Genomic DNA, 14,357 nt, shown 5'->3' with positions numbered 1-14,357 from the left:
CAATACAATAGGCATATTATTTTCTAAAAAAATATATATTTATGTAGACTGCAAATTAAATGGCTTACCTTTTACAGTTACCAGCACAGCACTGTAGGTTTGCCCAGCCATGTTGGAAGCATTGCAGGTGTAGAGGCCGTTATCACTCTGTTTGCAGTAGAGGACTTTGAGAATGAAATTCTCTGCTTGGTCCTCATACATGACATGTCTGCGGCCTTCGATGATATTCAATCCATCCTTCCTCCAGATGATTTGGGGTTTGGGGTGGCCAGTGACAAAGCAACTGAGCTTGGCATGCTTGCCCTCTGTTACCATGCATGTTCTGGTGAAGATGCCTTTGGGCAGCTTACCAGTAAATGCTGATACATGCTGTTCCTGACTGGAGACAAGCCCCAAAATGTTGAAATCTTCCCCAGTCTTAGAGAAAGATGTGGAGGTAATGGAAGAACTGTCTGCCAGTCGGTAGAAGGAGATGTCCTTGCTCATCTCCTCCTTACGTTTCTGCATATGCGAGAGGAGGGAGGTACTCTTGTCAACATTGAGCAGTCGTGTATCCTGTACATCCACTGCCAGAGCAGCAGCAGCCTGAGCACGACCAATGGAGTTCTGGACACGGCAGGTGTAGGTTCCCGCATCCATATTCCTGACACTCTGAATGTGCAGAGAGCTGGACTCACAGTCTGCAGTCATCTTGATTCGGTTAGTCTCACCTAGATATCGGCCATCCTTCTCCCACTCAAAGTGGGGATCAGGGTGGGCCGCCACTCGACAAAAGAAGGTAACTTCTCCCCCCAATCCAACACGGGTGGAGATAGGCTTTGCCGTGAACATGGGGGCTCGATCAACCACCTTTGCCGGAAGGCCTACCTTTAGCGTTACAGCTGCGTAAGCCTCTCCCACGTTATTCCTGGCACGGCACAAATACTGCCCGCTGTCCTCCAGTGTCAGATCGTAGATGGTGAGCCGATACACATCCCCATCCTCCACTGTTTTGAAGCGCCCTCCTGTGGAGATATTCAGCTTCTCTTTCTCCCAGGTGACAGCAGGAACAGGGTTTCCTACAACAGTGCAGCTGAGGGTAGCATCTCGACCCACGCTGAGGGAGAAGGCTTTGGGTCGGGTCAGGAACCGAGGGGCCCCACCAAAAAGATTCTGGTCCATCTCTGGCTCCTGCAGAGACAAACAACATGGCACAGGCATTAAAGAAAAGATACTTTTATACATTTATATTTACAACTCTATAGTTCTAGAAGCTAAACAGCTAACTATAAGCTAAAATCTAAATGCTGAAGAAACTAGCTAATGAGGATGACTAATTTTATGAACCTGGAAAAAACAATGGATTAATGCATCTACTTAACTTCAGGAACTCTAAAAACCATTTAAAAATAGTTATCTTACCTGAATGCATTATTTTAATGCACTAAACACTAGATAAGCTAGTTTGTGAGCTAAATCTACAGTGTCCTTTTTGTAGGAACATTAGGTTTGTGAGGTTATCTACTATTAAGTAAGTTACTTCATACTGGTGTCAGTGTTTCATTAAGAGTAACTACTTATTTACTAACTTTTCAACTAATCTCTTTTATATCCTGTAGTTTGACCCATGAGGTCTTCTAAAGCCTTCTCACTGCTGCAACTAGAGAATCTCAAACAAAGAAACCCATGTGTAAACAACCCAGTTTAAGGCAGAACATGTAAGAGAGATGGTTAAGACTAAATGTGACTAAAAGGTTGGCAATGATGCCTCAGTGTATATATCACTTTTGTATGTACACCAACTTTCAAAATTGCACAGTTTTGACAGTAGAACAGACACATAAAATGAAAATGACTGAATAAAACATTTAGGCACATCAAGAACCTTTGTTAATGACATTCTCTACCAATAAAACCTGTCCAATTCCATAACACTTATTATTTTCATATTCATCTATATGATTTAGTTAGTTAATAATATTGTGCTTGAATGAGAACTAAAGATCAACAATGCAAGTACAATTAATTACTATGAGTTACAATAAATACCATTATATACACCTATTAATAAATGAGTTGCCAGAAAATGAGACTTTTGTTTTAGCCTCGTTATTGCTTATCATAATGTGTGATGAAGTTTTCTAAATGACTCACTCATTTGTTTAAGCAGCAAGTCTAATTTGGAAAAGCAGGAATATTGAGGGAAATTTGGAATACTCAAACATGTAGCTTCAAGTCATTGTTTTCATCTGCTGTTTTCCTCAAACTTGATGCAAATCATATATTCAACCACACCCCTTCAAACATTTCTATCAACCAAACCAAACCAATCATCATCTACAAATGTCAAGTGAGCAATATCCCCAGAAGTTTCCATATTAAAGAACAAGAGTAGCAACTATACAGGCCTATAACAGTAAATTAAAAAAGTAATAACAACTCATCTACTAATAACTGCATATCTAACAAATAAATCCCCCAGGAATTATACAAATGAGTTGCAGACCATTATTAACTGAGATATAAGTGTAAAAAAGAATAACAATAACAACAGTTTTGATTCGATTTTTCAGTCCGTTTTATATTTGACATTTGCCGTCTTTAACGTCACACTGCCTAGACATGGTGGTCTCAAAATAGCCTCAGCTGTTGGGCCTCGTCTCAGTGTATTGCCATTTGTAGAAACAGGCTGCGATCAGCTGCTTGATAGGTCATACCTTGGAACAATGCGCATTTCCCAAAATTTATAAAATGTAGTTTTAAAATGTAGCGTTTACGTGCATTTGTCGTCTATACGTCGTTGGGGCCCGCAGCCTATAAGCTTAATTGAGCTATTAATTATCTAATTTATATAGGTAGTTTCTTTTAAAATACTATTTAACAGTTAAGTTCATACCAAACAACACAGAAGTTGAAGTCACATTACTCTTCTGAACTTATTTTTAGACACAGGGATTGTGCAGGGAAACTTTATTACCTTTCCGCAGGTTTATTTCAGTTCATATCACGTAGACTTGAGATGCAAGCTCTATCAGTTTCTGTCTATCCAAAAGAAAAACGGTTAATTTTTTTTATCCGCTTTTGAATAAAAATCTGAACATCAGTGAAGAAACGTAGAATTCCGTTTCGAATGACGAGGACTCCCTCAGTCTCCCGCTCAGTCGGCTTACACAATTTTCTTTTTTCTCCGCGGTCCTTCAGAATGACAAATTGCTGACGTGCTCACATCGGTCCTGCCTCCTGTCTAAAATAAACCTGTCCCTTCATAGGTCGCTAGTTGTTAGTTGTAACGGTTACAGCATAAAAAGGAAAAAGGTGCAAGCTAGACAATATGCGGTAAACTAGAAAGTGTACAAGACCTCAATTATAAGCAGATGTTTTTTGCTTTTTTTTTAAAGTTTTTAAAAGGTAAACCACAGACAGCAAACCTGTTATGTCACACAGTTTATAGCTGTTCAACACCAAATGATGAATGCAAAATATTGCTAGCACCTCAGATAACCTTATGTTTTACTGAACATTACTAAACATTTAAACATTGCTGAAAAGACATAAGCTACTAGGAAAAGGGCCTAAAGTGCATCAGAGGCCTACTAAAGGTAATGGGCACTGCTGTTGGCACGAGTAACTACACTCTGGACCTGCAATGATGTTGAGGGAATGAGAAAACAAACAAACAAACAAAAAACCTTTTTAAAGTTCAAACTTGTAAAGTTTAGATGCCTCAAGTTAATTAAAATCAAATTAAAGACAAAAACTGATTATACATTCATTCACGTCATTTCATCTTTATATCAACTTTAAATAAATATTGAATATACCTTCTGTATAAACAAGGCAATGGAAATTAAATGGACTGTAGAGGCTACAGGCTGTGTTGTCAGGATAAGGCAAGAGGGACTTTGCTAGGGCTGCAGCTCCAGTCACCCATTTGATTGACAGCAGCAGGTTGGTTTGGTTCATATTTAAAACAGCACGAAACTCAAGCAGTGGGATGCTCTTGCTCTAGACCTCTACTGTTGGCAAGGTGACTGAACTGAGTTTAAAAACTGCCCTTATTTGCAACTTAGTTTATTTTTTTGAACTAATGTTGGAGTAATTGACACTTTTTCTACAGCAAGCGCCACATCAAGTTGCTTGGATGATCATGTTTGGATGACCATAATAAATTACTCTGAAGCCATATGAACATTGAAAAAACTTCAGATACTTGTAAAGATTTATCAGTTAACAACTAATTTACAAGGGTCATACAACATCCATCCATCCATCCAATTTATCAGCAAATGTGAAATAAACTAATAATACTAATCCACTAATACTTGGCCTCACTAAGAAAATTATAAAAATGCCATGTGTAAACCTATGATTGGAATTTAAAAATATCTTATTTACAGTTACAATACTTTAGTATATATTTCATATATTTCATATACTGATATTTACATATTTCAATATTTCATAGTCTTACCATAAAAATGCCAGCACACTGTTTCCTAAAATGCGTGTATCATGGTCTATGGTAATAATTTACTGCTTTTGTGACATTGCATTTATTCAATAAACCTAGCAAGTGTATTCTGAGTTACTTTGATGTTTTAAATCAAGAACACAGCAGCTATAAATCTTTTCAGCATCTGCCTGATAAACTTTCTTTTCATATTCCCAAGATTGCTGCCCCCATCTGACAAGCTAAGGAATAAAAAAAAGCATACAATATATTGTTCTCATATTATATGAAAAAAATGCATGCTTCTATTATCTATTTATTTTTAATTCATTAGTGGTCTAATTCATGGGTGCCTCACATAAGGTCCATGAGCTAGATGTACTGATTTAGTAAACCTCACCCAGCCTGTAAGCCAAATAGGTTCTATACCTGAAGTTATTCTAATGATGCCTCTGGAGTTTGCGCATTCTCTGTGCCTATAGGGGTTTTCTCCTGCTATCCAAACATGAGAATTAATGTAGGTGTGGTTGATTGATGTCTCAAAATTGGCTTGGGTGTGTGGGCCTGTGATGGATTGGTACCTTGCACCCTGTGCTGCTGGGATAGGCTCTGCCCTCTGCCTATGAATTGGATTTAAGCCATTTAGAAAATGAATGCAAGTAAGATATGATAGCTTTTTATTATTCTTCCTGGGGAAATCTAGGAATTTACAGTAGATAAATAAGAATGAGCATTAGACAAAAAAGGTACAAAAGGTGCAAATTATAAAATAAACTGTAAAAATTCTCAAAATATTAGATTTAGCCAGAATACTCAGTATATATCCAACCTATTTTGTTGACATCCAGTCCACCCAGAGCACAGCTCACCCAAGTTTTTATTGTCCATAAGATTTTAAAGATTTTTTTGCTAAGCCAACAAAGCATTTGTTATTATTACTTAAAAACTATGTATGTATGCACCTATCTATTTAGTTTACTGAGTAGTCCCTAAAAGTAATTATGAAAGTTTCATAAGGATTAGTTCAAAACAGTACACAATTTTTTTTTCTGTCTTCTCCAGGTTTTCAATGACATTTTTATTTGCACACTTGGAAACATGAGCCTTACTTGGGTCGTCTTGATTTTATTAAATAGAAAAATCGATTTGCAAAGTGATACACTGCAAGTAATCATAAGTAAAAATATATTAGCAGATAACATGCTGAAAACATCAGGCTTCAGACTGCTCCAACAAAGCATTTCATCTAACGTGATGAAATATCCTTCATTCTGGCTGAGTCATTCTGGATATTCAGTCCATTTTTAACTTGGTGAGTTCCCAACGACCATCTCCACACAGTTGAAGCATGACATCATGATACTATAAAAATGTACAATCATGTAATTAATAACAATTCAATAATTCAAACATGCAATACATTATAGCAATATGTATTCTTCATACTTTGTCTTAACATAGATACCTGAGAAAAAAACCTTTTTGGTGAATAAATGTAGAATTACAGAACAAACAAAATATATAAATATATTATATTAATAATAATATTAATATATTACTATATTAATATAGTCAAAACTATAATGATTAATGGTTACCATTTTGTATTAGGACAGTGATATACATTTCTAGGTCAAGGTAAATGTAATAATTAAATGAAGCCAGTATACTCTGAAACAGTAAAGAAAAAAAACAGTAATATTCTCAGTAATATGTCTTAAGACATCACTGCCCATGTTTGCTATATATAGTTAAGGATGGGAAGCCAAGAGCTACTAAATACCAACTACCTCTGTAAAACATTAGGCGCTTTAAAATCATTTCACTTAAAAAGCAGATGGTGATGAAAAAGTGGGTGCACAAGTTGAGGAGTGGAGGAAAGAGTGAGCTGGCTACCTTGTGTAGAGTGCTGCGATGGCCCAGGCTGATCAGGGTCATGCCCAGCTGCTTACATGCCCTGTACAGCTGGTCCTCTGCTTCCTCACTCAGAGCACTGCTCACTTCATCTAACACTGGCTCCAGCACCATGGAAATCAACAGCAGTGATCGGCATGACAACAGAGGCCACAGAAAGATTTGTTTCCATATTTCTGAAGGCCACATTACACTAGTTTTATTGGAAAAGTCAATTTTACATGTACTGAGTATTACTGACCTGCATATTTTGGTTGTAAGTAGAACAACCTAGCAAAACATAGTCTCTGCATCTCTCCTGGTGATAAAACATCATACCTGTGATAAGAGGAGAAAGAAATCTTTCAAAACTTGTAATTAATACATTTGCATTAAAAATATAAATTAACAGAGTGATCAGGCCACTGTAGCTCACCAGTTCCAGTTCACTTTCTCATCCAGCCCGCCTGTTCTCTTTAGCAGACTGGACTGGAACAGAGCAAAACAAACTTCAACTCATCACAACAGTTTTGTATATCTGCAAAACCATGGCAAAAACATTGAAACAGCATATTTATGACAAAGACAGAATCAAATGTAAATCTAGCACAAAAAATTAAAAATTTGTTTTTAAATCAAACTCCAGAAAATCAAGACCAATGATCTTACCACGCCAGCCAGTTCCAGGTATTGCAGAATTCTCTCATCATCAACAGAGCCTGTGGAACAACCAAACATTAGCCTAAACCTTCCAGTTTAGGTAGTCATATTAAAGAATATTCAAATAAAATTGCATAATACCTGCTGCTGGATATATGTCCTTCAAAGGGTAGATCACCTATAGATTCACCAACAGTTGCATCAGTAAGGTCTCCTATATAAACAACTGATTGCCTAGCTGTATTAATTCTCATAATTCATATTTATTATTTAATGTATTTAACTATTTCTGGAATTCCTCTTTAGTCTTCCTTTGTTGGATACAAAAAGTTGGAATCTTCTTAGTGAGTTTTGAATAGCATCCTAAGTTGGATGTTTTTTGGTGACTAGGGAGGAGCATCTAACCTGTTCACGGAGGGAACCATCAGTTAGATAAGGCTTCTGGGGTAGGAAGAGGACGCCTCTCGGCCCGAAACACGTGGTCATCTCAAAAGAACCTACAGTGATAAGGCAGTGTGTACTATGTTGTCTGTACTATGAAAATTGTGAAATTATAACAATTGTGATATGTATCACAATGTTTCACATAACATGTTAATAATGTTTAATTCTGTGATTGCATGTTGCAGTTAGGTGCCTAACGTGCTGTAAAATAGTCTCAGCTTGGCAAGAATGAGGAACGCTACAAGTATTGAAGCTCTCCACCTCCAGAGAAGTTAAGTATACCTCACCTTCTAAGGATACAACTGATTTGAACTCTGACATTTGTAAAGCTGCTTTGTGACATCTGTTGTAAAAAGCACTATATAAATTTGACTTGACTTGAATTGATCATAATTTTCTCATCTGTGGCAAAGTGGACACAATGGATTTAACAATACAGGAAATTAAGAAATATAAAATAAACCTGGTGTTAATTAATCTGTACTATAAAATCTTCCTGATATTGAGTTTCTAGTGCATCACCACTGCTGGTGAGATAAACTGTATCCACATGCTCCTTGGCTAATATTCTTCATTACCCTTTTGGTATATTTTTGGAAACCCTGCGTCAGGTATTCACAAAACCTGATGAACATCTATTTCAAGATAAAATTGTCTCAAGGGGACAGTATAACTGAGGGATACAAGCTGGACAGCTTTGCTCTTTAATAGCACTCTCCTTCCACCCTCTGCCTGATTTTTGTCCCTTTCTCTCACCGCCTGAAGGTTCCCACAGGTGGTTGAGGACCCTGAGGAGTGAGGTCTTCCCCGTGCCGGTGTTGCCCACCAGAAGCAGGTGGGTACCCTGGTAGATCCTGAGGCTCAGGTCTTTGACCAGCAGCTCATTTGAGACTGGAGACTTAAAGGACAGTCCATCCAGCACAAAGGCAGTGTCACTGCTCCCCATATCCCTGTGGCTATTACAAAGAAGGGGGAAGCCTTTATGGGGTCTTTAGAGACAAACGCTATTGTAGCATATTGCAGGCCCTGCAGACAAATGCACTCAGAAACACCTATACACACACACACACACACACACACCTGATTATTTCATACCTGTCAAAATCACTTGTATCCCTCAGTATAAGGTCATAATCACACTGTTTCCTGCCAATATCATTCATCACTTCCCTTAGTTCTCCAATCCTGTAACAAACCAAAACATTAAATATTTCACTTGAAGTGGATAACTATTCATCAAAGACTATGGTTATTCTTCTTTTTTGCTAAGTATAACCAGCAACAACTAAACAACATTAACTCCTATAAAGCTATTGCTACATTAGCCATCTTCACATTCAAAATGGAATCGGAGCAATATCCACCTATGAAAAGGTGGATGTGAAGCATACAAAGTCACATAACAGTTCTTTAGCTTATTTTATAGCACCCTTTATTACAGCTTAATGCATAATGAAATATTGAACAAATTGTTACTTTGTTATAAACATGTAAGTGTGTATAACTACATGCTTACAAGTAAACTGAAAAATGACCAGAGGTTAATATTAAAGATGAGGACATGGTTTGGGGTGTTTGGTTTTTTTTCTTTACTAAAGTAAAGTTTAAAGTCAGTGTAGAAATTTTACCTATGGTACACAGATGATGAGGAATCATCTGTGTACCATACACTGTCATCTCAAAGTCATATCTGTCAAATTATTTGTGTCATATTAAAGTGATGGTTACTGTAAATGTTTCACAAATGATTAATTACAAAAAATTATTACAAATAAGTTGTGGAATTCAGATGTTTTTACATACTTGTGATGTAAGTGGTATAATATTTAGAATAATATCATTTTTTTTATTCTGTAATTGGTAAATGTTAATTATATTGCTCCTTATGCTATAAGGGAACTGTGAAATAAAGTATTACTGCATCATCTTACTTACCTGTGTGTGTATCCTGCAATATCTGAGATGGTGGTGGAGAGGTCTATGAGTTGGGTGAAACAGTTAATCAGGTATATGCAGACAAAGGCATTCTGGGGGGGGGCAAACAAAGCAATAAGCATAAACATTTAAGTAAAAGAATTGAATGACAATCAGTTTGGTTTAAAACTATTTTTAAATGATTGCATTATTTTCTTTTCTTTCAGGCAGATGCATTTTATAGATGTAAAATTACACATTGCATCTTTTAGCAAGACCACTGCTGACTGCTTGAGTGGTAGACCAATTCTCAACACAGCAGTGACACTGACTGACAAATTATGTTAGCCATCCTCCAACTATGGTCTTCGTAGACCAACATAGTGTTTCTAATAAATAAACAAATGAATATTTAATAAAAAGTGGGTGATGACTGTAGTTTATTGAACTATTCCATAGAAATCAAGTAGATCAAAGCACTTGAATAATGGCTTATCTGAAAGGATGTTTTTTTGCACTGTGCTTTTGTGCTTCCAACACTATTCTGACCTTGCTGACTAGAGCACTGAGCTCGCCTGGGGTCATCCCGTCATACACGCCCACAAAGATGGGGATGGCTATGACAATATAGCTGAGGATGCTTCCCAGATAGTCGAAAATGTTCACTCCCACTGCAAGCCAAAAGAGGCAGAGTTAACCAAGAAAGCTTTGGAAAAAGGATTGAATGTAAGACACTTACACCACTGAGGGCAAACCCAAGCATACAGTGTGCAAGCACTGAAGCTATTACATAGTTAATAGCATAATAGCAACATAAGCATTATAGCTAGAGTAGTTAAACGTGTTCACCTCAGTTACATTTCAGAAGAGATAAAATCAGTGGTGTGGGACAGAGAACTGCAGTAGACATAATTCAAAAGGAGTGTGGAGGAGATGCCCATGACATCACACAGAATGACTGCACCAACTGACCAAAGTCAAACCAAAAGCATAGCACTCCAATCACATGGGCATTACATATTGAAATCAGAATTGTCCAACACACCGGCCTTACACATAGAAAACAGCACTCCAAACACAATGGCATTACATGAAGAAAACAGAGCACTCTTAACATACAGGTGTTAAACACAGAGAACAGAGTATTCCAACACATGGAGAACACATGCAGAAAGCAACACAATCCAAACACAGGGTCATTACATATAGAAAGCAGAATAATCCAAACACATAGGCATTACATACACAAAGCCGAGCACTCCAAACATACATGCGTTACACAGATGGCAGTAAAGCTATGTATATTAAGAGCTCTGGACTTACTATAGAGCCAGAGCTCTCTGTTCATCAGATTCTTCTGAGTGTGTAAGAGGTTGTGCAGTCTCCAATCTGTCCGCATGTGTTCCACCTTTCCTGCTCTAAACATCAAAAACAGGCTTTGTACCTAACTGCTATTAACTACTATCTGACGTTGAAAAAAAACAAAAACAAAACATATATATTGAATAATACAATTTGACAACTCTTTACATTACTTAGTCTATACAGTTGATATTTTTTATGTGGCAAGCCACATGTTCCAGTCTCAATAACCTGCATACACACACACACACACACACACACACACACACACACACACACATAAATACAGACAGAGAAAGAGAAAGAGAAAGAGAAAGAGAAAGAGAAAGAGAAAGAGAAAGAGAAAGAGAAAACACAAGGGCCTGTGATGGACCAGGACACACTGACCTGTAGAAGGCTACTGATTCTGCATTCATGCGAATCTGCATGTGCTTGAATCTGCAGACATACAAACCATACAAAGCAAGAGAAATCCATTATTGCCCCTGCTGGACAAACTGATTATGCCTCAACACAGACAATGCTTTATGAATGAATATATATCAATCAAGTTTTTTGCACTAGAAATTAAAGAGACAAAGAATGTGAGAATGGATTTGCCTGAATTCAGCCTCTGAGGATTGAAGTTTGCTCTAAATACTTTACTAATGCAACAAGATTATAGTACTAACTAATCCAAAATATATTTAAGTAATATAAAAACTGGGTTTTCCTTGAAAGATTCTTTGAACACAAGTGATGACTACCTGAAGTCTCCTTCCAGCTTTTCTTGTTCAATGAGAGTTGACACAATGGGCCCCATCAGGATCTTGTTGACAATGGTGCCAAGTACAAAGTAGCCAAAGATACTGAGGAGTCCAATCCAACCCGTGCTGGAGGTCCAGAGAGTGAACAGAACACACATTATGCTCTGAAAAAACCTATTGCTTTTCAGCCACTGCCCTAACTACATGCCAATGTAAAGAAACTGGAGCTCCTTTTCTAATGTACAGTGAGCTTCTTTTTTTTTTTTAGCAGTTTTTAAACATCCATGGAAAGTCATGGACAAGAAGACTGAGAATCTTTAGAAAATTCATGATATAAAGGTATTATATTCATTACCAAGTTTGCAATGACTGACATCGTTGTGAAGGTAGTGTTAAGGCAACTATTAAGGCACCTGTTATAGCACTGGTAGGTGTAGTAGGAGACAGTGAAGGGAGATATGATGATCCTACTTGTGATTGTGCTCAACTGCTTACACAGTCTCTCTGTATCCTGACTGATCCGCTGGTCTCTGTGTGACAGAAGTGTGTGCATGCGTACACACACAGACACACAAAAAACACACAAACGTTTGAATGCAGAAAGACCTACCAGACTCCTAATAGACTTACATGGCTGTGTCAAAGGCACATTACGGATTATCTATGTCCTTCCGGAGCACATTGACAGTATAGTAGACCCGTCCCCAGAAATAGTCTCTATGAAGGTCCTCTGTTAGAGATGTCCTCCAGCTCACATACAGGAGACTGCAGATATACTGCTCCACACTTTTTAGCTGAAAATATACATTTATAATTTAGCATCTGTGTGTGTGGTTGGGTGTGTTGTGGTTAGCTTTGCAACAACAGGAAAAAAAATTGCAATGACATTTTCATGGGTAAAACTAAGCTTAATTTTGGACCATTACATTATTTGATGCCTCTATGTATCATTAAGGAAGAATCTATCAGAAATCTTATAATGCTCAAATCAACTTTCCTTATCATTTATCATTTCATCTATTGTGAAAGTTGCCATGGTATTATCATGAGTTGATATACTATAATACAAATAGTAGTACAAAGGTTAAGTTAAAAATTAAAAGTATCAGACTAGATATTAGAAAAAACTAATTTATTTGACATTTAGGAGACAGCTCCTCAGAAATTCTTCTGAAATGTGATTGCGCAGTGAAACAACCAACTGACTCAAAGCCATTGCGTTGTTGATTGATCTCAGTTACTAATAATACACATTATATAATGTCCTCACTGATATGCAATTCAACAAAAATCTCACTCAGATATTTTTAATACATTATGGTAATATAATAACATCTAATCCCATGAATTTGTATTTCAAAAACACAGAGCCATAGAGTGACAAGCAGATGAACTCACAGCAGAGTTGAGCAGAATGAGCAGAACAGCAAACACTATAAGTTCTTGAAACTTGTTATGATTCTTCTCAGACAGGACACCATAGAACTGGCTTGGAATAAGCCCCACTTGATAGATCACCATCTGAACTAACATTTTCAATTAAGAGGTGCTGTAAACACAATAACTGACAGTACCTCAGTTTCTAAGTTTTAATATATGACATTACAATTTCACGTGAAATAGCTGCTAAAAAGAAATACATCAAGTAAATAAAAATATACTAAATTACCAACAAACCCAGATGGCGACTGATCATATAAAAATAAAACTCCACATAACATGAAGCAAGGATTTCTGATACAGTTCTATTTTAATATCACTTAAGAGAACACTTTTTCAGGTGACACTGGATTTTCACGTGTATGCTACCTCTCCATAAACTTCAGAAATAAGTTTTTAAACATCACATTTGTAGGGTGAAAAAAGTTTGTTTGTTTTTTTTACCTAAAAGAGTGACTCCAAGGAGGGTTCCAAACATTAGCACATTCTGACTGCACCAATCTGGGAAAAGAATTTTGAGAATTTTGTAGAGTCTTTGCAGAAACGTCCAGTCCAACTTTGGTCTGAAATTATATAAATTCAAATTCAAATGAGGAAACCACAGCGAACATCTTTATTAACGCTACATACATATAATATCTGCTGTTCTATGAAAGCTGAATGTGTATGTCGAACACTTTCAAGTATCACATATGTATTCAAAAGAAAGGATAACAGCTTAAATGATAATGGTTTATTCGCATCCCTTCATGGGTAGTGTCACAGCTAGCAGGCATTTACAGGCAGATGAATCGGCATAATTAGAATCTAATGTTACCTTTTCAGAGCGGAATTTTCCAGCGGCCGCATTGCATCGACTCGGAGGAAGTAATTAATTAAAGAACTTTTATACTGCGAGATGAATGGTCACACCAAAACTACAACAGAACTAGACGGTCACAAGCTATGAATACTTTTAGGTTAGGTAGTTAGCCAATGCGTTTTAAGTCTAAAGTCTGACATAGCATGTGACAACAGGCAAACAATTTCCCCCAAACACTCTCACTGATAAACGCATGTTCGACCATACATAAATTAGCATCGGCCCTCCCAGTGTGTTTCATCACCGGTAGTATTAATTATAAGGAATGTCATTTCAAAATGAAAAAAAAACAAAAAACAAAACAAACAAAACACCCAGCTAGACATGTTTTGCGAAACTGTTAGCCCAAGTTCTTTTACTGTGAAGCACTAAAGCGCTAAGAGCACTCTAAGGCTTTCTACTGCCCTCTGCTGGACTGGATACTAATGATGCGTATTATACAATTAGAGAATATACATATATACTATATACATATATACTATATATAAAATAAATTACAGTATATATGACCAAGTGGCAGGAACCATATATATAACCATATAAGGAACTTATTCTTATTCCAGGAATATGAGCTGGTCACCTGCAAATTTATATGGGAGGAGTATAT

At 36.9% G+C, this 14,357-nt stretch overlaps 2 protein-coding genes across 15 annotated transcripts in view; both read right to left on the bottom strand.

Annotated features, from left to right (window-relative positions):
- Positions 1-3,166, bottom strand: part of obscnb (obscurin, cytoskeletal calmodulin and titin-interacting RhoGEF b) — a 98,763-nt gene extending 95,597 nt beyond the window's left edge. For 9 of the 10 annotated variants that reach the window (XM_081695857.1, XM_081695860.1, XM_081695863.1 and 6 more), the window contains exons 1-2: positions 2,957-3,165; positions 69-1,170 (exon numbers count right to left, since the gene is read on the bottom strand). In XM_081695857.1, the coding sequence (XP_081551983.1) occupies positions 69-1,161 (1,093 nt within the window). In that variant the 5' untranslated portion in view covers positions 1,162-1,170; positions 2,957-3,165. Of the gene's footprint in view, positions 1-68; positions 1,171-2,956 lie in introns of all 10 variants that reach the window. The other variant, XM_081695858.1, reaches the window with a different exon arrangement.
- A 1,923-nt stretch (positions 3,167-5,089) lies between these two features.
- abcd4 (ATP-binding cassette, sub-family D (ALD), member 4) lies at positions 5,090-14,109 on the bottom strand. Of its 5 annotated transcripts, none has more exons than XM_027016954.3 (19): positions 13,706-14,109; positions 13,333-13,451; positions 12,847-12,974; positions 12,103-12,242; positions 11,862-11,978; positions 11,449-11,574; positions 11,090-11,140; positions 10,664-10,758; positions 9,890-10,011; positions 9,362-9,453; positions 8,522-8,611; positions 8,183-8,382; positions 7,388-7,479; positions 7,124-7,160; positions 6,992-7,041; positions 6,759-6,811; positions 6,585-6,661; positions 6,326-6,441; positions 5,090-5,791 (listed from the first exon to the last, which is right to left on the bottom strand). In XM_027016954.3, the coding sequence occupies exons 1-19, from the start codon at positions 13,735-13,737 to the stop codon at positions 5,723-5,725; spliced, it is 1,806 nt and encodes a 601-aa protein (XP_026872755.1). In that variant the 5' UTR covers positions 13,738-14,109; the 3' UTR covers positions 5,090-5,722. The 5 variants fall into 5 exon arrangements, with proteins under 5 accessions (XP_026872755.1, XP_026872756.1, XP_026872757.1 ...); XM_027016955.3 differs by having other exon boundaries at positions 13,333-13,389; XM_027016956.3 differs by lacking the exon at positions 13,706-14,109 and having other exon boundaries at positions 12,847-12,969.
- Between the last annotated feature and the right edge of the window lie 248 nt (positions 14,110-14,357).

This window comes from Electrophorus electricus, chromosome 14, assembly GCF_041902795.1.
Source record: "Electrophorus electricus isolate QZ-2024a chromosome 14, ASM4190279v1, whole genome shotgun sequence".
Taxonomy (NCBI): domain Eukaryota; kingdom Metazoa; phylum Chordata; class Actinopteri; order Gymnotiformes; family Gymnotidae; genus Electrophorus; species Electrophorus electricus.
The sequence above is the reverse complement of the archived record's forward strand: the minus strand, read 5'-3'. Positions and strand labels throughout refer to the sequence as shown.

Bases quoted from the DNA above. Each gene is read 5' to 3' on its own strand.
- abcd4 (XM_027016954.3), bottom strand. From the start codon at position 13,737: ATGCGGCCGCTGGAAAATTCCGCTCTGAAAAG. The intron at 12,975-13,332 runs GTAAAAAAAACA...TGAAAATGTTAG, and splicing joins CCTTGGAGTCACTCTTTTAG to TTCAGATGGTGATCTATCAA. The intron at 6,812-6,991 runs GTAAGATCATTG...GCTCTGTTCCAG, and splicing joins ACCTGGAACTGGCTGGCGTG to TCCAGTCTGCTAAAGAGAAC.